The sequence below is a fragment of the Dermacentor variabilis genome, chromosome 5, assembly GCF_050947875.1.
Source record: "Dermacentor variabilis isolate Ectoservices chromosome 5, ASM5094787v1, whole genome shotgun sequence".
Taxonomy (NCBI): domain Eukaryota; kingdom Metazoa; phylum Arthropoda; class Arachnida; order Ixodida; family Ixodidae; genus Dermacentor; species Dermacentor variabilis.
In genome coordinates, this window is record NC_134572.1 from 31,860,240 (window position 1) to 31,882,241 (window position 22,002).

The window sequence follows — 22,002 nt, forward strand, 5'->3', positions numbered from 1 at the left end:
TATGCTTTGTTAAATAACATAGCGTGTAGTCATTTAAGTAAAGAATATATTTGGGACTGAAATGTTGGGAATGCCCTGTTGCTACCGACCTGTGGTATAAAGGTTATAAACAGGCGTAAGGTGCCTCAGAAAGGCTGGCCAATGTTTCGACAGCAGGGCCTATCTTAGTGAAAGGCGGTCTCGTCATTCTCGGTATGTTAGCTCTAACGGGTTAGTATAGTGATGTCATGTGCAGTTGTCGGGGCGGCTGGCTGTAAACGGAGAGGCTGCAAAAAAAAAAAAAAATATGAGCGCTGTCACATGACTCTCTAAGCGTGATTTTTAAGACGAGGGGACAACAACGGGAGATATTTTTTTTCTTTTTTTAATGGGGTTTTACGTGTCAAAGCCGCTTTCTGATTATGAGGCACGCCGTAGTGGAGGGCTCCGGAAATTTCGACCACCTGGGGTGCTTTAACGTGCACCTAAATCTAAGTACACGGGTGTTTTCGCATTTCGCCCCCATCGAAATGCGGCCGCCATGGCCGAGAAGAATGGGGGAGTGGGCAAGTAGGCAGAGAAAAAGAAAAAGAAAACTACTATGGGGGGCAACAAAAAAAATACAAGAAAAGAAAAAGAAGGGCATAGGAAGGTATTGGGGACGCGAGAGCTTAGGGAGCCTTCAGCGGGTGTCGTAGGCGGCATGTTTTTGCGGCTTTAGGAGAGCCCGTGAAATGATCAGTGCGCGAATAATAAAAAAGACTCCAAAAAGACATCAGTTAACAGAATGACTTGAGTAGCTTAGCAGCAATGCTTCGGGCAAATTTTAAGGCGTTAAGATGGCGACAAGGAGTCTGGGGTGCAATGCATCGAGTAGCTGAAAGGCAGCGGCTTGGTTTTTCAAGGGACATTAGCATCAGTATCTCAACGTAGGCGTCGTCACGGCGGTATACAGAAGTGGCGACACCCTGTGTGGCTGAGGCGCCGAACAAGGTATCCTGGCGTCTGGGGCTATGGAATGTGTTGGTGAGGGCGCTTCAAAAATAAATAAATAAATAAATAAATAAATAAATAAATAAATAAATAAATAAATAAATAAATAAAAAAAAGGGGGTGGGCAACTAAAAACCGAAATAACAAATAAGAGAGTCATATGAGTAAAAGCGGGAGGGGGCAGGTGTACATGGGAAAAGGGGTCGTACAGTTGATATATGCGTAAAAACGTGTAGAGGCAGGGATAATTTGGAAGTGGAGGAATAGGTGAGGTTAAGAATTAAGGTTAGTTGGTGGCATGATGCGTTTTGTGCCTTGGTTGATATGAGAATTTCAGGTTTATGTTTAACCTTTGAGCGATTCTAAGTTGCCACGCGCCATATTAATTCCCGTCGGGTGTAGGCATTTAAATTTAAGCATTAGGTATGATTCCGTATAGCTCCACTCGCGAAGTGAACGGAAATTTGTTTGCAGTATATAGAACCTTGCTTTGTCGAATAAATGACAATGTTTATTGAAGTGGCTGTCTACTGCTTTAAGTAAATTGTGTTTTGTATCTTCGCGATGACCGTTGAGTCTTGTATGAATTTGTGGTCCAGTCTCACCTATGTATTGTTTGCTACAAGTGGCACATTCTACAGAGTATACTGTGTTGCTTGATGTGCAGGTGAAACTCGAAGTTACCTTGTGTGAGTAATTGGAAGCTGTACTTTTTACTGTAGTAGTAGACTGAATACGTTTACATGTAGAGCACCTGGGGCGGCGACAGGGACCGGATGCTAACTTCGCCTCTGTCCTTTGTTTGGCATGCATAAGAATATCCTTAAAGTTAGTGTTGCGTCTGAAGGCTACTCTGGGCAAGTCGGGAAAAATGTGTATAAATATCTGTTTGCTGGCGAGCATTGGGTAGCAGTTACTGAGTATGTTGTTCACGTTTGGGAGTGCGTTTGAGGATTTAGTAGTAAGAAGAGGAGTTGTTCGTGTGATCCTACGGCGAGGCTTCAGGATCTTGCATCAATCAAGTTTGGTTGCCTCGGTGAAGGCTTCTTGAAGGCCACTGTTTGGGAGGTCACATCAGGTGGTGCAGTATAAGGAAGGTATCGCTGGCTAGAGGTACGGACAATGAGCATCCATTAATGTTGAAGCGCAGGGCGCTGTTTATTCTTTCAGAAAACGGAATCGGCTGTTTCTCTTTTTTTATTTTGAAGATATGTACTCCATTAAATATAACTGTCGCTCACTGCATGAAACTACACAAACATTCTCCACAATTGAGGCTATAAGAAAGCACGGTTGTCACCCTTGACGCAGCACCGTCGAGAATCATACGTATCGAGACCGAATGGTCAGAACGACTGCTGTTCGTTTCATCGATGCTGAATTTCGCCCTTTGCCACGTAGAGAACGAGACAGGAATATGTAAGCGGCAAATAGAGGAAACTCAGCACAAGCCATACTGAACAACAGTTCACAATAGCAGAGCAGTATTCAGCAAATGTGCAGCTAAGGCTGTTTGCCGCTAGCCCCATGCCGCTAGCTCCATGCAGCTCCATGCCGCTAGTTTACATCAATTCGATCGTTCGTAGAAATCATGCAACCGTCGTCACCGTCGTCGTCGTCGTCTTGCTGTTGTCGTCATGCACACACATTCTCGTTAATTCTTGCTCGCTATGTCCACCTCACGCACATAAATACTGGATTTACAAAAACACATCAGTCACTCACGTAACGCATTGCGGAATTTCGAACAATGCTACATAACCAGCTGCCTTCAAAATACTTCGCATTACGTCAGTTCCCGCAGTGCGTAGGATATGCACAATTTTCTTGCCCCTTCCCCCCCCCCCCCCCGCCTCCACTCTGCGCGCAGAAGCCTAACTGCGCACCGCTGCGTCACGCCGCTTAGCATCTCCGTCTCCTTCACTCATTCGTGCTTGCGCTGTTCGTACTCACAAGCCCCCTCGGTGCTCAGCTCGGGAAATCGATTCACATCCGCCGCCCTCTCGGTTCTGGCTGTCGCAGCCGCGGCCGTTGCCGCCCGGTTTGCGTCTTTCCCAAACCGACGCCATTTGACTCGGCAAGCTGCTTAAATTTTCAGCAGCGTCGATGATGTGAGCGAAGCGAACCGATTTCCCGTGTCGTGGAACGCGATTGGCGCCCGCAACGCAGGAAACGCTGTCGGCGTAGGCGGCCCACTTCTTGTCTGTCTCCGCCCCTGGAGTGCATATATAGATAGGACCTATAGATTCGACGGCATCAGCAGCGGTCTGTGCGAGTGCACACAAAAGACTCATTCAGACAGAGGACTTAGCTCGTCGGAATCAATTCGTTGTCTCGCGCGGTCCGATTTACTCATGTGGATTCATTCATTCATTCATTCATTCATTCATTCATTCATTCATTCATTCATTCATTCATTCATTCATTTGCAAATAATGTAAGCAACACAGAGTCAGCCGACGCGGTGTATCATCAGGCGCCTCATTCCGAATTCCGAACACGGAGTCGCTAGTTGGTCCAAGCCAACTAGCGATTTTATTAGTCTACTAGCGATGTCATTAGCCCAAGCGGCGGCGCCGCTTGGGTTAATCAGGAAAGGCAACACTAATAGAAAATGAAAAGAAATGTTACAAAAAGTGACAACGATTCCATTCTGTGAAGATGGAGTGGCAGCGAAAGCTGACGACAGTCAAAGCTCCCAAACGATAAGCAAAGTACTTTCGCTGCCGTTCCATCTTCACAGAGTGGAATGGTCGTTATTTATTGCATTGCGAGTCTGGCATCGTTCCTCATTTGGAGGTGCCCGCGGGCTCGATTTTCGTTTTCATTCAACATCGCTGGAACATTCTTCGTCGGTGGTCGTTTCGCGCCTGCGCTGTTCACATTCTCGTTGCTAGCTGTTCCCTCCGGCGCTCCTCGTACGCATGTTGTTCTTCGGGTGTACGAACTATAGGTGTCCGCCCCATCGATAACGCAGCTGGTTTTAGCGTCGATACCTTACCTGCTTATATATTGCGATCACCTTGACGTGACGCTAATGTTCACGGCGAGCGTTCTAATCTGTTCCGCATTTTCATGTCTGCGCTGCCGCGCTGCACCCGTACGGGTTTCTTAGATATTGCTGAGTCCGTTTCTGCAGCCGGACGTCGAAAAAACTATGAAAGGTTAGTCCTATAGAGCTTTGGCTGTAAAATGCGGTCCCTGGACTAGTATGTTATGCAAGCATGATTGAAGGGAGCGCAAGAAGAAGGGAAGGAGAGAGACACAAAAGACGACCCTTTTCGTTCGTTTTAATGCAATATCATTATAGGCGGACCTCACCTACTTTGGAGGTATCACCAGGAGCTGCGGCAAGTGCTGACCGCCGCGTTGCTGCAGGCCACTTTCAATGCGTCGAACCATACTAGGGCCAAATTTTCGGCGATCATAGCTTTGGTGGCGTGACGTATTCGACTTCATCAGCCACTGTCCGCCACGCTGGAAACGCTTAACTATATCCACGGCTGAAGACAGCGCCCTGTCTGGCCGACATATCTTCTGCCGCACCGTCAACGCTACTGCATACACAACAAATTTCACACAGACGAGATTGCCGCGAAAAAAAAAGTAATTTCGCACATCCGCTTTCGTAACATATATTTCTGAGGCTCGTCAGAATGCCCTTTCTGAATGCCTGCTGCCCTTTCTGAATGACCGCTGCCCTTTCCTCTTCTTGTTTGCAATGATTGAGTGAAAGACTGACACGATCATACATATAGGATCATGGATGCCAATCTCCCGAATGTCGATCCCCATGTCTTTCGGAGCACCGATTGCTGCATGCGGAATGTGGAAGCACTTGGATCCCGAAAAATGAAAGAATTGTTTATCATTGGATGTAGGCGAAGCAGAGTCGGAGTTCAATTTAGAGTGGCGAAAACTGACAGGGACCGTATTGCGCTTACCGTCATTCGGGCGGTGAATGCGGAAGCACTTGGTTCCGGGGGAAAATGAACAGGCAAATATGGTTCTTATTGGATGTTGGCGAATCCAAGCTGGAGCTCAATTTGCAGTGTCGAGTTTCGTGGCCCGGGCCGTATTCCATCTACCACCACTCAGGCGGCCGCATTCGATGTGCAGCACCGAACGTTATTACTTCTCGAAGAGCGCGCCTGGTTTCTACAGGCACCTCTGGCTTTATGCATTAAAGGGAAAGGTAGTCGGTGTGGGCAAAACGAAATATCTTTTCCGAATGAGCAAGGTGACGCTGTGCAGCGTTGTTATATTGCACACATTCGATTTCGCTGTGTAGTAAAATTCGCCACCTTGTTAGCTGTAATTGGCTGACCATTAGCTCGGGCGCGGTTCGTGAATTCACGCGCCAGGCAGTTGGCCCGCTCGTTAGGGTTGCAACCCGCTTGGTTAGTTACATCGTTCACGTGCGCCGGGAAACACGCTATGGTATAACCTCCAGTGTCTTCTCGCGTAGTAGTACGAAAGGATCTGTTGACGATGTCGGCTGCGTGTTTACAAACTAGAGCGGATGAGAAAGCCCTAACCGCCGTGCGCGAGTCGGAGAAAATGGTCGCCAGGCCTTTTGCGGCTTGAAGAGAAAAGGCTATCGCGGTTTGCTCCGCCTCGTTCGCGTGTTTAGCGTAGATTGATGCGGAGCTGATAAGTGTTCCGAGCGCGTCAACGACCGTGATTGCAAGCCTATCTTCGCTGCCGTATTTGGCGGCGTCGACGAAGAATGCATCTGCCCCGTAAGGATCGATTCGTCGAAGGATGGCTCTAGCCCGCGGTCTTCTGCGACCTTCGTTATATATTGGGTGGATGTTCTTCGGTACGGGCTCAACCTTTATACCTTCACGGGCTAATTTAGACAGGGAGTGTCTGTCGAGCGGTGCCTGTATAGGGAGTTGACCAGCTTCATCAAGAATTTTGATTCCCGGCTTAGTTGACGAAAGCCTGGAGATCTGTGCAATAAACTGTGCTTCAATTAATTCGTCTGTGGTATTGTGAATTCCGAGTTCAAGTAGTTTTACTGTGCTAGCGGATTGTGGAATACCGACTATTCTTTTGACGCCGGACCTGATGAGCGTGTCGAGGTTGTTCTTTTCAATTTTGCTCCATTTGAGGTACGGTGCCGTGTAAGTAATGTGACTGATGAAGAAAGCTTGGAAGACCCTGAGTAGGTTGTCCTCCTTGAAGTGTTTTTATTTTTTTAACAGGCGTGCCTTAAACAGCGCGCGACAAACGAATAAGCGAACAATATTTTAAAAAATAGATTATATAACATATATAGGGTTACATAGGGTTATAGGATTATATGAAGACGTGCCAAAACCACTTTCTGATTATGAGGCACGCCGTAGTGGGGGACTCCGGAAATTTGGACCACATGGAGTTCTTTAACGTGCACCTAAATCTAAGTACACGGGTGATTTCGCCCCCATCACAATGCGGCCGCCGTGGCCTTGATTCGATCCCGCGACCTCGTGCTTAGCAGCCCAACACCATAGCCACTAAGCAACCACGGCGGGTGAAGGAGCGAACAAGCTGGGCCCATTTTTCAGCTCATGCTTTATGTTCGCAGTGAAGAAAAGGGGCGGCTTTAGACGTGCTCTTGCTTTCTTCGCACGTACCTCAAGATGTCGCGCAAAACGGCAGCAGCCGACCTTGTGTCTTGAAAAACTCTCCTTTGACCCCCAGGACACATTCTCGCTCAGGGAGTCGGCGGGGACGCGAAAATCGACCACCGTGGGGAGGCGATTTGCGACGTGGTGTTAAAAGCAGTGCTTGCGCGGCAAATAGCGTTCACCTCGGAGTAGGCGGCTCGGACTGCTTCTTTGACGTCGAGGTTTGCGGCGAGTAAAATGGTTCGAGCTGACTAAGGCTCGTTCCCAGTCTCTTCTTGTGTCCATATCTTAATCTTTGTGCTGTTCTTTCACCATAAAGGAAGTGTTGAGTGCTAGGGTTGGTTCAAGTTGAACATTCCTTGTCGTGGACACCGCAATTGTCTAGCTCAGGGTAGGCACCCGTACTATTTCACAGCAGGAGAAGGGGGTCATCAGCATGCAGTGCTCTCAGGTAGCCGTATGCAAACGCGTGTAGGGAGCTTTCATCTGAAGAAAAAAAGACTGACTTGCGGGTCTTTTCTGCTCAGGTAAAGGCAACCAATGCAGTACGCCATTCCTGGAAACACGTAGCACTGTTTTCTTGCAATGTGGAATTCAGTGCGTTACACAAGGAAACGTTTTACGAAACTGTTCATCGAGTGTACGGCCAGTTCACGATGTTATAGCAATTTTGCTCGGTGATTGTTCGTCCAGAGGAAAAAGTTAAACTAACATACACAGTGTTATATTTTTTATCGGTACATCATGCACTCCACGCGAAAGAACTTAAGGTAAATAAACCAATGCGACGAGTTTACGCGGTAAGAACGGACGCTTTTTCATTGCGGAATTAGCACATCTAGAAATCTATATAATTTACCATGATTCTAAACGGAAAGAAAGGAAAAAAAAAACGGCGATAAGTACAAATGAGAAAAATAACGTGACGAAGCAGTCATATAGGTATATATCTAAAATAGATGGCTCACACACTTAATTATTTCCTCCAAAGGCTGCGACTATAATTGCTATTACTGGTGAGAGTGGTATACCTACAGGGCAGCTGCATTCCTTCCAACTTCGGATGATGCTTGCGGCCCTGTGCACAGTGGGCACCAGCCCACTTACACCCGGCGGTGCACTGTCGAGGTCGGAAGTAACAAGTCTGAAGACAGAAGAACAGGTACGAGCGACACAAGAAGTTCTCGCTTTTATACACGCATTTCCCCGAAATACTGATTGCAAGACGCTGGTATATGAATGCACTGCGTGCTCTGAATAGACCCCATTTCACCCTTCCCCAACCGCGAATGTAGTCGACCGCGGGCAGATCCTTAGTTAACCTCCCTGTCTTTCCACTTTCTCTGATTCATAAATTAAGGCTATTGAGAATAGCCCAATAAATGCCGTTAACCGTATCAAGGCAAATTATTGAAAAGGTGTGAGTTATGTAGCCAAATATTGTTGTAACGTCACAATCCTTGAGATCACGTCCGCGCAAAACTATTTTAGACCTAAAGATATATTTTTCGTCTTCCTTTTCCTTCAAACACAAGTTTACTTTCACTGAAAAGGTCGAAAAACACGTCAAAGTCAGACACTGCGTCAAAGATTCACAAACATTTATCAAGGAAGGTATATATACAAGCGCCCTTTCATGCGACCTGGAAGACCAGGGATTAGCATATTAAGGCACCACCCGTGGAATCATATTGGACCCCGGAAGTTAGCACAAACAAGGCGCAACGTAATAACCAAATGGCAAGCATGCAGGAAAAAAAAATAAAGCGGTATTCGGAGTGCGAGGAACTTTATAAGGAACTGAGCGTCTGCCATAAATCATTTTTCTTCCCGCGCCCCTAACGGCATAACTGCATTTTATTATATACCGTGAGTCGGGGTTAGGTATTCGTTTCTTTTCCCTGTATATTCGTACCCTTTTGCCCGTCGTTCGTGCCCGGTGCAGCTTCTTTCTTGCCCCGCACGTGCGCAAGGGCGGTTATCGGTTCTCCGTCATTCCGCGCCACAGCGAATCGAGCACGGCCGCGGCGGCAGTTTCGGCAATCAGTCTTGCGACACTCATTAGACGAGAGGAGACCCACGGTAGAGCGCCCTCCCCCCCCCCCCCCTTTTCGCCCCTTCCGCGACCACCACGCGACGGTGTCCGCACGCACAGTGCACTTCGTCACTCCTTGCGACCGACTTGTCTGGCGCGACGTCGTCGTCCGTTCCCCGTTTATCGCAGCCGCCACTTGCACGGGGCGCCCCTGCCAACACGAAGCGAATAAAGCGAACCCTCGGGCGGGCAGTATCGTGGAACGAGAACGTGAGGAAAATCTGGTCCTTGTGTCCGCGCGAACCGCCAGAGCAGCACCTCTATATACTGTCACTGTCGCGAAGCGGTTATTTTTCTTTTTACACGTGGGCACAAATTTTTCTCAGACTGGTTACACGGAAATCCGGTAACTATCATAATGTGAAACAAAGTGATGTTATGAGATTCCGCGCCTGCGTTTCATTTGCTTGCGTGTCTATTTCTGTATTTATGTCCCCACTTTTCTGAAGAGCATAGGCAGGCGTTGTGCCCTTTCTGGTTTCTTGCTTGCCCTTTCCTCTCTTCAACTCTATATATATTATCATATCGAATAATATTAATATTATTATTATTATTATTATTATTATTATTATTATTATTATTATTATTATTATTATTATTATTATTATTATTATTATTATTATTATTATTAAGAACCGTAAAAGAAAGGTGGAGGTTCAGCAGCACCGAGCGAATGACTGCGCTAAAAGGCTTCATTGCAATGTAACCCTTCACGTGACCTATACTGCGTTCCATACATAGTAGACAACGCTGTGGAGACTAGAGAGGCTTCTCGAAGTGGCTTCGCTCGCACTTGGATGTTTTTGACCGCACTTGCGCGCAACTGTTGTTTGCATAGGCTCAATACTGAATGAAACAAGTTATAATCCTCAGAAATCAACACACTGGGGTATACGGCTGCTAATGCATTTTTTTAGATCATTGTTGTTTTTGTTCTTCTTTTCGGGTTTCTTTATTTGCAACCTGTCGCGAGGAGCCTCACGTGCATGCTCCCGCGAGCGACCGCTGTTGGCGAGCAGCGACGCATGCGCAGAACGCCCAGAGAAGCGTAGACGGAACGCGCGAACTGAATTGGATTGGATAAACTTTATTAACCGCCGTATTCAAGAACGCAACTTAAGTTGAATGAAGCCCATGCTTGACTTCGTCTGAGGGACGCCTGGCGGGATCGTGCCGAGGACGCTCGTTGCGTTTCCTCCGACGCGTTCACAACAGGCGTCATTTAAATTAAGTCAAGCATGTGCTTCAACTTTAGTTGAGCTCTTGAATACGAGGGTAAAGGTCCTGCAAGACGGGCATCAGCGCGCACAGCGGGCGGTGACACAGGGACCACCCGGAACTTGACCCAACTTCTTGCGTAGCTTCCACAACGTTAACTGCTATGTATGGAACGTGGAACGAAATATATACTCCGTTTCATATATCAAGTCCAACGCTGTGAAACCTACGCAAGAAGTAAGATCACCTAAATTTATTACTCCACGCGTTTCCGTCGATGCTTCGCAGCGTGCCCGCGGCGTTTGCTCGCGCGAGCATGCACGTGAAGCTGCCGCGACGGACTGAAATTAAAAAATAAGGAAAAGCGAATTGATTTAAAACAACGTGTTAGCAGCCGTATAAGTACATGGATTGTTTCTATGGGTAAATTCTCTTTTTTTTATTCAGAACTGAGCATATGTAAAGAAATTTTTCACCAATATAGGGTCAAAAAACACCGAACTATTTCTAAATGCGAACGCAGCCACTGCAATAAGTACATGTAGCCTCCACAGTGTTGCACCTGATGTATGAAACGGAGCATACAAACCCCATACATACGAACGAACGAACGAACGAATATTTACATGACCAATGCTCGGGATTGGTCGTCGTTCGAACGCTATAATGTGCACTGTCGTCACTTAGGCTCCTTCAGGCAGAATAAATACGGGAGTAGACATTGAAGCTATCGAGGGAGCTACGGCAGCAAACGAGCTCTGCTAGCGAAAACTCGCGGGAATCTGCACCGCTGCGTTTAAGCATTTTTGCCCCACTGGAGGTAAAACGCGCCTTTCCGGGTCCTCCTCGCACGCCGTCCATACCTCTGCACGAGATGTCAGCCCCACTGTTATGACGGCACAATATTGTTTTTCGCGTTCTCCTGACGGTCGTCCTCTCTGTGGCGTGACAAAGAAGCAGACTTGCGTCTTTGAGGTCGTGCACAGTGCATTGTACTTTGTATTTCAGTTGTCAATGCAGTGGTAAACTTTGTCTAAGCACACGTCTAAGACGATATTTTATTAGTTATGACAGAAACCGTCCTAGATGGTTATCCAAGTGAACGCGAAGCATTCCTCCCCCGCATGTGGCGCTTAACCTGAACGAATTCACGTTCCCGCGGGAAAAGCTCGCTCGAGGACCACCACGTTGGCGGGCCGCGGCTCCTTGGCGACGTACGATTGCAAACGCGATACGCCGCACTATATTCGGCTTCGACAATATGCTTTTGAGAGTACGAGGCCGCGTCCCGTAAATACCGGCTCTCCAGTCGGCGCCGCTTGGTCTCGGCGGCTTGTTCAGCAGCCGTTCGCTTGGCGTACCGCTGTTCGACCGCGCGTTGACTCTCGCCTTGCTCGCGTTCCACGGCTACCCGTATCTCGTCGGCCCGTCGCTTCGTCTCCTGCCTCGCCGCTTCGGTACACAACGCATAGCTCAGTAGTCTCTGCACAGCCTTTGCACTCTCCACTCCCGCTCGATACTTTCGAGGGCCTATTGTCGTATCTGCAAGTAGACGACTACGCGCAACGTACAAGCTTTTTTTTTTTTTATGATGATGATGATAATTTGTCCCCGTCCCGTTTCGTTAAACATAAACGTGAAACTTATTTATTTCAGACAACCAATATACATAGTTACCTAGGGGATCGGCGTAAAGGCACAGAAAACCTCACAGAGCGCCGATGACATACTTTTACACCTATGAATAACCAGTCGTATACCTAAATATGAACATAGGTAGGAAAAGAAAACACATTGTAATTTTCAAGGAAATCACGCCATTAGGCATAAAAACTGTATATTGAGATGACTTACACATGAAAAAAACACAGAAATATTATACACAGCAACAGCTAGGAACAATGAAAAAAAACAGATAAGTGTAGTATCTGCAAGTTACATAAGATAAAACAAGGAATTGAAAGTGGTGTAAAGTTAGCCTTGGATTTTTAAAAGGTAGCCGTGCATCTTCTTTTTAAATATATGAATGGAAGAGCTTTCTTCAATTTATGTCATTGCGGTGGGGTGTTCGTTAAGGAAGTCAGGAATTTGGTATGTTGATTTTTGTGCGGCGTAGTTAGTACGAAGCGCAACTTTCTTGTAGATGATGTGTCGTAAATTGCGGCTGTGATCTTCATCGAGAAACTTCTTGAAAAATTCAGTTGGGTTAGATTTAACTTCGTGGTATACAACCATACCGATTTTTTGTATCATTCGTTACTAATTATTAGCAGTCCAGCTTTTTGAATAAAAAGAATCGCCGCCCAAGCACTCCGTACAGACGGTTAACCAGCGAAAATGAAACACGCGGCCCCGGTGTTTATCACTGGTTTAATCCCGATGGTTCAGTCAACGACGGCTTGATAGAATGCCAGATACTCTGTACGCAGTTGCTGCTTGCGCTCGGCTGCACGAGCCTGTTCTTGTGCTCGGGCTGTAGCATCGGCACTGAGTAGACGAGCTCGTTCCCGGTTCTGTTCGCGGCGTTGCTGATCGAAAGCTGCCAGCTCCTGAGAAGCACGCATGACGCGTGGCTTACTCGTTTTGGAGCTGGAAAGAAGCTCCTGCGAGCGCGCTCGGCTGCGACGGCGAGCAACGATGTCACAATTTGCACAGCCAATCGGGCGCTTTTTTCTGTTTTTTTTTTTTTGCGTGCATGCGCATGGGGTTGCGCCGGAGGCGTCTTTGGCGTACAGACGACGGACGGACGGACGAATCGGCTAGCCATATACACCTTCGCTGTAAAAAGTGATCGTGTCCTTAACCGTTAGAAATGGTATGGGGGGATGGTATCGTATGGTATAGTATGGTATGGTGAAACTTTAAAGAAGTCCTGCAGATCGTGAGTCTTCACGAAGCGGGCCGCTCCCACGTGGGAACCGGAAGGCCGAGCCTCTCGGCCGCATCGTGGGCCTGCTGGGCAGCCCAGAGTTGGTCAGCGAGAAGAGGGCTGCGGAGAACCGCCTCCCATCTGGCCGAGCTGTTAGCGATGATAGAGCGTGACCGGGCAGACCGCCAGAGCATATGGTCTAACGTGGATATATCTCCACAATCGTGGCAGGTAGCGTTGGTGTAAGTATCCGGATAGATTTTATGTAAGAGCGACGGATTCGGTTAGGTATTCGTTTGTAGTAGACGGAGCGTTAATGCTTGAGCTCTATTGAGGTGCGGGTGAGCAACAAAGTAGGTTCTACGGCTGAGATAGTAGTGTTTAGTAATCTCGTTGTAGGTGGAGGGCGTGTCCCTGTTCTCTGGGGAGTCGGCTTCCGATTGGTCGAGGGTAGCGCGGTGGGCAAGTTCACGCGCAGCCCCGTGAGCCGACTCGCTTAGGTTTGGAGGAGCACCCTTTATCTGACCCTGATGTGCCGGAAACCTGTAAATGAAGTGGTGCGTGATTGCCTTGCCCCAATAAGTCTGAGGGCCTGTTTGGAAACGGTGCCTTTTCAAATGCTCTGACTGCAGATTTTGAATCACTATAGACGACATCCTGTGAGCTATCCAGCAGGGCTAGTGCAATAGCCATTTCTTCAGCTATTTCGGAGTCCCTCGTCCGAACCGAGGCAGCATTGGTGATTCCTTGGCGACCATCAACAGTGACGATGGTGAACGCCCGACGTCCCTTACAAGAAGCGGCATCCACAAAGCTGACCTGTCGCTGATCACTCTGTATTTGCCTAAGGAGGTTGGCCGCCCTTGCCCTCCTTCTACCGCCATTATGATCGGCGTGCATATTCCTAGGTATTGGCGCGACCGTAGTGTTCTCACGAATCGACGGAGGAACGTCAGAGAACTCCTCCGCTACTCTATCAGGGTGATATCCGAGTTCCTGCAAGATGAATCTCCCTGCCTTCGTTGTTGTGAGGCGAGTTAGCTGTGCGCGCTCTTGGGCCTCTGCAATCTCTTCAAGAGTGTTATGAATGCCAAGCTGCATTAAGCGCTCTGTACAAGTGTATACGGGTAACCCGAGAACCCGCTTGGTAATCTTCCTAAGCTGTGCATTCAATTTATCCCGCTCTGCCCGTTTCCATCGATGCATGGCTGCCACGTATCTAAGGTGGCACAGAACGAAGGCATGCATTAGTCGAATGAGGCTATCCTCCTTGAGTCCATGATGCCGATTTGATGCCCTCCGAACTAAACGAACAGCACTTTCAGTTTTAGCAATTAGCTTTCGTATAGGCTTGCCATTTGTACCCCCTGACTCAACGATCATGCCCAAGACGTTGATTGAATCGACTCTGGGTATACGGCAACCGTCTCTTGTATATAAGCTAATTTCTCTGTCTTCTAACGATGTCCATCCCTTGGGCCTTGGACCGCGTTTCTTGGGACTATGCAGCAAAAGTTCCGACTTCAAGGGGGAGCATCTTAAACCGGTGGGTTCGAGATAGGTTTCAACAGTGTCTATTGCCTCCTGTAAGGCTACCTCAACCTGACCGTCATTGCCTCCTGTGCACCATATAGTTATATCGTCAGCATACATAGTGTGTTTGATGCCTTCAATCTCGAGAAGCTTTCTGCTTAGGTCAACCATGGCTATATTGAATAAACAGGGAGAAATGCTTGGGATGAGCCAACAAAAATTAAAGCAGATTCAACTCAAGTTTACGCGCCCGTCATGCGAGACATTACGTGATGCTATTACGTTCGTGTTGTTTTGTCTCGTTGGGATACCCACGACCCAGGTTGATGGCCCATGAACCAAGGAGGTTCATTGAAAAGCGACAGACATGCATTGGCACACACCCAGTGGCAGATACCCACTCGCACATTTTTAGACTACATTATTTAGACGACAAAAACTACGTTGACTCGGACAAAAATGGTTGACGTGGACAAAATGCGAACGCTTAAACGCAGGCACCAAATCCTAGGGTGACGATTTCTTTCTCTGTCTTTCTTGGGTATAAACGCTGCAATTAGGGGACCATAATAACAGATGGCACAGGCACGATCGTGTCCCCGGTAATTTATTATCACTCACTATCCATCACAGCGTTCCAGATTTCAAGATTTCCACCAGCAGAGGTGGATAACCTCTGAGTGACGTAAATCAGGAGTACCCGACGTCCCGAAGTTATCGTGAACTATCAAGCGAACTCATTCGTCGTCTTCCGGATGTCACAAGTGCGCTCATGTTTTTCGATGCCAAAGCTCGCACTTGCGTCTCCCGGCCGTCTTTTAGCAAGCGCACGCGAAGTCATGAAAATGATGTCGCTATCAGCGTCTTTAACGTTACACTGTTTCGTTCTCGAGAATGACGCTTTCAGCATGGCTGTCGCGGCGAGTGCGGAGAAGGGAGCCACGTTTCATTTCTAGACTTCAAATTGAAGTAAATTACCATTTAGCCGCATGCTGTCAGGCATCGGGGTCCATCGTCGTACTTCGTGAAAGCATTCCTCGTAAGCACAAAAAGCATACCCTTTAGTCAATTTACCTTCCAAAATTGGTGCCTACACTCTTTTAATAGTGTTGGCAATTTGCGAGCATGTTAACACCGCCACGGTCTCGTCTTGCGTCCGCGCCCTTGCACAACTTGGAGAACATTCTATTTTGAACTTATATTTTGAACCACTTTGTACGCTGCGCTATGGTGATGCGTTAAAAGGCTTTCTTGGCAGACGAATTAGCCAAATGCTTGCCGTTTTATGACGGTGTAAAAGCAAGAAATGAATACATGTATTATGTCTATAGCAAAGAGTTCCCTGAGCAACCACGGCGGCTGGTTGCGCTGTCATGCAGCGCTGGAGTTGGTACAAGCTTGAGTTAGTATCAGTTGGTGACAGCAGGGTAAAGTGTTAAAAAGCGTTTAGTCCGACGTATACAGCGTAGCCACGCACACACGTCACGTCACGTTGGCGTGAACAACAGCTTTGTTAGTAAGGCCTATGGTTAGACCCACTGGCGCAGTCAACGTAGCCGGACGCGGCCTACGCGCCCAGCGTCGATCGACGCCCGCCTGCGCGCCGTTAACGTCGCAATATAAACGCGCCTGAATTTTGCGTTTCCGTGGGTTTATATGGCTATATGTTAGTGAGTCGTACGTGAGTCTTACCAGTACTTACGTACGGGGCAGAAACGTGGAGGCTTACGAAAAGGGTTCTACTTAAGTTGACAACGCAACGAGCTATGGAAAGAAAGATGATGGGTGTAACGTTAAGGGATAAGAAAAGAGCAGATTGGGTGAGGGAACAAACGCGAGTTAATTACATCTGAGTTGAAATCAAGAAAAAGAAATGGGCATGGGCAGGACATGTAATGAGGAGGGAAGATAACCGATGGTCATTAAGGGTTACGGACTGGATTCCAAGGGAAGGGAAGCGTAGCAGGAGGCGGCAGAAAGTTTGGTGGGCGGATGAGATTAAGAAATTTGCAGGGACGACATGGCCATAATTAGTACATGACCGGGGTAGTTGAAGAAGTATGGGAGAGGCCTTTGCCCTGCAGTGGACGTAAACAGGATGATGATGATGATGATGATGATGATGATGATGATGATGATGATGATGATGATGATGATGATGATGATGATGATGATGATAGTGAGTGCGGACTTTGCTACTTCTTTGAAAACATGCTGTGTATACAACGCTTCGTACTTTCTCGTCTTGGTGGAAGTGTGCCATTATTGCGACTCAGTGTTCGTATCATCCTTTGTTGAAATAAACTTTTGCTAAACACACACGTAATTCAGTGTTCGTATCGTCGTTTGCTGAAATAATTTTTTTCCTAAACGCCGAAATTCTTCGTCAGTGCACATACGTCTCTCGATTACAGTGAAGTCATAGGATCAAAATCCATGCCGTAAAATTAGTTGAGCAACACAAAGGAGAACGGTTTTTTTTTATGAAGTCGGTGTAGTCGCATCCAAACCGACAGCAAATTCCCACAACGAAACGTCAAGAAATCTCTTCACATTAGTGCTGAGCACAATAAGCGCGCAAATGGATAACATCGTGTCATCGCGCGCCGCTAACATTCATATACTACCACTATAACATAGACTTAGATTCCCATAATGATGTGTCCTGCGTGATTTTTTTTTTAGCAAAATGCCAGCTATCCCCGTTTCTTAAAGGACACGCAACCTAGGTATTTTCTATATTTCCGCGACGGTCTATGAAGAGCGGGGGTTCTGCATAAGTATACTTATTGTGAGAGAGCGCCCCCCCCCCCAACTCCTGTCTGCGCGATAAATCCAGAGCACAATCACGCATGTCGTTCGACCGCCGCCACCACGAAATATTGCGCACGCTCATCATTCGCTGTAAGTTTTAGTTTATTTTAAAATTTCAGCAACCAGGCTGGTCTCTTTCGCAAGCCACACAAATGTAGCAATGTTTTCTTAAATATTTTGTAAGAGCGTAAGCATCAGCCCACCTTCCTACGCTAGCATGTCTTTTCTGGTCTTATTTGCCATAGGTTGAAGCAGAGGTGACTCGGTCATATCAGCCTCTGGTTAAGCCGCTTCATTGGCCAGTTCCCTTGCACGCTCGTTTTCTTGGACCCTTGGAGGCCCCCTGTATAGCTTGTTCAAGTAGTCAACTGAAAGAAATATCTGATACTTATATTGTTTTCCGAGCTTGCACCTCTCTGGTCTCTGTTACAAGCGGCAAGCAAGGTTTCGGTGTTGTCTCGAACACACAGTGCCAAAATTACAAAGCAAGCGACGAGGCACACGCAGTTACAATGCACACCTGCCTAAATAGTATAGCGGCTATCGGACACGATTTTCGGAACGTGAAGCGGACGTAACTTAAGGCGCAGTAAAGGACTATCTACAAAATTAAGAGATTGCCTGCGCGATTGTTCCGATACGGAAAAGGAGACTATAAGCCTTACTTACAGATCAGTATGTAACTACTTGAAACTCCCTAAGCGGGCGAATCGAGAAGAGAGCGCCACTTTATGAAGCGATGACAAACCGAATACCCAGTACAACAGAGGCAGTTGAATCTTGTACACCGCTTAGTCCCATCGCAAACCTAAGAATTCCCACTTCGCTACTGCCCAACGCCTTAATTACCAAGCGAACAGCCTTAACTCCAGTGGACTACGGACAAGATCAACAAGAATAGCGAACGCGCTTGTGTGGGCGTGTGTGCCGCGAGTGATTTCATTTCCGGGGAAAAAAGCACTACATAACGCTAACTAACGAAGCATCGCGCGGAAGGTACTCGACGTCGAAATGATTTTCCCAGTGCTGCACTACAAAGCAATATCGCCTGACAAGTAACTGAGTTGCGAAAGTGCAGCGGAGTAGTGTGTTGCAGACTCTGGTGCGAGCCACCGGGAAACCTGTAACCAGGGCATCCTAGAGCCATTTCATCGATCGGGCACAGTGCACTACTGTGAGACGAATAACCGTTTACTTTACTGAGTCTAGAAGCTAACTGCAGCACTTTGATGGCTACAGCTTTCTCAATTAATGAGTGAAAGCGCACCTTTAAAAGACTGCCCCGCACCGCCACATGTGCGGTGTTGCCAAATTGATCAGAACTTTTTACATACAGGGCGGCGCAGATATTCTCGCTAAACGAAGAGCAGCAAAGAACGACATTTATCAAGCACGCACATTTTCGAAATAATATTAAAGAAGAGCTGCTATCACTGTATAACAGTGATCCGGTCTATCGGGACTGCGGTAGGGTAAATTCCTCTCATAAGATCTATTATAATTCACAATTAAAAAAGGATATTATTTCAGAAACATTTTATATGTCACCCAGAGCTGATCCCCAACATAACGTAAACGTGCCATTCTCCTTCACGGACCTCTTTCATAACTCTTTTGTTATCAATACTTGCAAGGAATGGAACCACCTACCCGCCCCTCTCACCGAAATGACTGATGTACTTGAATTTAATTAAGGCTGCTGTTGAAGATTACTTCTGTTTTTAGCAGCCGCATTGTTGTGTTTTGTTCTTGTATATGCTTATGTTACCGACTCCCTTCTGTTCTGTAACGCCTTCGGGCATTGAATGTATTCAAGTAAGTAAGTAAATAAATAAATAAATAAATAAATAAATAAACAGTGGACACGTCTCCTCGTTCATGCAACTTTTCTTGCATAAGAAATATACCCTAATAAGCGACTGCTTTTCTGTAGGGCAAGACAATGACATCCGGACTCACCATGTATACCATTGAACAGACGACTAATATAAACAACGCAGCTGTCACCATTTTCACATCACCTCTGCTCCTGATGTACTTAATTGGCACGTAAAAGGGGTACATCATTGCTCACTATCGTCTACACTCTGACACGTTTAATTCCAAAAACCCTTTTCCCCAGTACAGAGTACCCAGCCGGTTTTACACTCGCTAAACCCCTTGTCTTTCTCCTGCACCCGCCAGCGTCAAAAGATAAGCAAAACAGCATAGTCAGAGCTCACAGGATTGGTTGAGCCGCTCGAGCAGCTTCGCGCATCTTCGTTCCCCATTGCCCCGCTGTGCGTGTTCGTGTGTGTGTGTTCGGCGACTGAACGAGCCTCCTTCGTCCTACGTGCAGGGCAGCGGGCCAGCGCGGCGGGCGATGCCGTCGGGGCCCTGAGGAGCGTTCCATGGGCCGCCGCCGCCTGCTCTGCGCCTGGCTCCTGCTGGCGGGCCAGCTGGCGGCCTGGCCCCAGGCCGCCCTGCCCTCCTCCACCACCAGCGCCTCCGCGCCGCACCACCCGCGCTGGTCCGACGCCGTGCTCAGCCTGGTGCGCCGAGGCCGGAACGTGTCGGCCGCTCTGCAGCTCGTGCACGAGTCCCAGCACTGGACCGCGTGCAGCCGCGTCTCGCTCGCCCCGCTGGGCGTCCGGCCCAACGCGCGCTCCGCCGCGTCGCCGCTGCTGGAGCGCCAGGCGCAGGTGGCCGTGCGCACGGCCAACCTGCTCACCTCCCTCTCGGCGCGGCTGCAGAACGACACCGAGCTGGTGTACGGCGAGGACCTCTACTACACGCTGGCGCGCATGAACGTGCTCAGCGAGGACGGCGTGCTGGGCAGCGGCCTGCTGGTGGTGCCCCGGGGTCGCGAGGCGCCCGTGCTGAGCGTGTTCGCGTACGCGTCGCCCTCCGGGGGGCTCGCCTTCCACCGCAACTACTCGTACGAGGCGGACTCGGTGGACCAGTGCGCGTGGTTCGCCCGCCTCGCGGGCGCGAACTACACGGCGTGGCTGCTGCGGCGCTACGGCACTAGCGTGCTCGACGTGGCCAGTGGACTGCAGGTGGCCGCCCGCGACGGGCTCTGGACGGCGCCGTACTTCGACTGCACCGTCACCGACGCCTGGGTGGCCACGTTCGCGCTGCCCTTCCTCGGCGTGCGCCGGGACAACTCGCTCGTGTTCAGGTGAGCTGGCGGATCACCGAGCTGTGCCCATAACGGCAACACAACGCGATCCGTTTCCGTCCTCTTTCAGAAGACAATGCGTTAAGCGGTCGCGTCACTTTCGTCTGATCGGTCTCCGCAGGTGTCTGTTAAGCACGCCTAATGACTGTAGGTTATGTAATTGGCTACATATTAAAGAAAATGTTGCAGTTTCGCCGTCAACGCGATGGAGTGACGCGATAGCTGCGTGAATACGCATCAAAACCCTTGCACGCATTCGAGTGGTATCGGTTGGAGTAAACATTCGCAGCTGTGCGCTACCAATTACCGTTAGATAAGAGTTTTTTTTAGAGGGCACCTCTTAGGCGCCCATTTCTGGGTTGGGCTTCGGCGTTCGTCGCCGCCTTATTCTACAGCTGGGGCCAGCGTTCGCAACTGCACCCCCCCCCCCCCCCTCTACCTGCGAAGGCGCTGAAACGGCCAGTCGGTGCGGTGATGTCGGTATGAAATGATTCGCCTCAATACATCGCGAAATAAGAACACGTATCGAGCTGCGCGCAAATTTCGCATTCGGTATTATCGTAATCGTCGGACACTTTTTTTCTAACGCTACGGATCATCTGCTACACTATTATAACGATTCCATGTGCTAACTTGTGCAATTCTATCTTTGGGAGCCTCTTCTCTGGGACATCGTCATAGGGATGTTGATGCAGCTGTTGTGGGGCATATAATTGAATCAGGACGATCTCCTTGTTAAATTCTGAAAATTTATCTGAATTCATTTCTTTAGCCATTCGAAATTTTTCAGTAGTGATTCTTTTCAAGCTCGGATAAATTTGTCTTAAATCACCCGATTCTTGGCCAATCCCTCATAGTGGGTGTGAGCCACTCTCGAAGGAAAGCAAAGTCATAAGAGCAGTGAGTGAGTGAGTGAAATAACTTTATTGGAGGTCCGGCGAGGACGCGAACTTGTCGCGCACCCGGCTAGTCCCAAATCGGGACCGGCAGCTCTAGCCCAGGGACCCGGTCGCGGGCACGCCCGATAGCCAGGATTTGCTTGTCTAGAGCGGGACTGCGCAGAAGCGAGTCCCACACTTCCTTGCTGAACTTGGGGCATCTCGATCCGCGCTCCCAGAGAATGTGGGCTAGAGTGGAGGTCTGCCCGCAGGACGGGCAGGCGTCGTCGCGATATACGTCATGGTAAACTTCGTGCAGAACGGCCTGACACGGATATGAGCCAGTCTGTAACAGTCTAAGAGAAACGGCTTGCGGCCTAAACTTCGGGTGAGTCGATGCAACGTTGACATCGTCTCTGTTTTTCTACTCGCGCGCTACTTTAGCGGTGTTCTTACGGCCTGGCACATGCCCGCGGCGATGATATAGGATGTGGCAAAAAATATCGTATATATAAAGATTTAAAGAGAAAAAAAATACCAACCTTACGGCACATACTTTTGCTGACGTTTCGGCTGGAGGACCGGCCTTCGGCCGAAAGGTCAGTAAAAACATTTGCCCTAAGGTTGGTCTTCTGTTTTCTTTTTTTAAATTTCATTTCATTTCCTTTAATTTATTTTACCCTCAAGGTACATAGTATATTATAGAGGGGAGGGGCTAAGAGAATGCAAAGTAAACATCGGTAAAAGTAACTCAAACAAAATAAATAACAGCAGTAATAATTCAAAATCTTGAGTTGACATCCGATGATAACAAACAGAGGTAGAAAAGATACCAATACAAATGT

General features: G+C 48.3%; 1 protein-coding gene across 1 annotated transcript in view; it reads left to right on the forward strand.

Moving 5' to 3' along the window:
* The window catches only part of smog (G-protein coupled receptor 158 smog), a 257,299-nt gene that overhangs the window by 91,431 nt on the left and 143,866 nt on the right, over window positions 1–22,002 (forward strand). Inside the window, exon 2 of the mRNA XM_075692103.1 lies at window positions 19,458–20,279. Within this exon, the coding sequence (XP_075548218.1) occupies window positions 19,510–20,279 (770 nt within the window). The 5' untranslated portion in view covers window positions 19,458–19,509. The remainder of the gene's footprint in view (window positions 1–19,457; window positions 20,280–22,002) is intronic.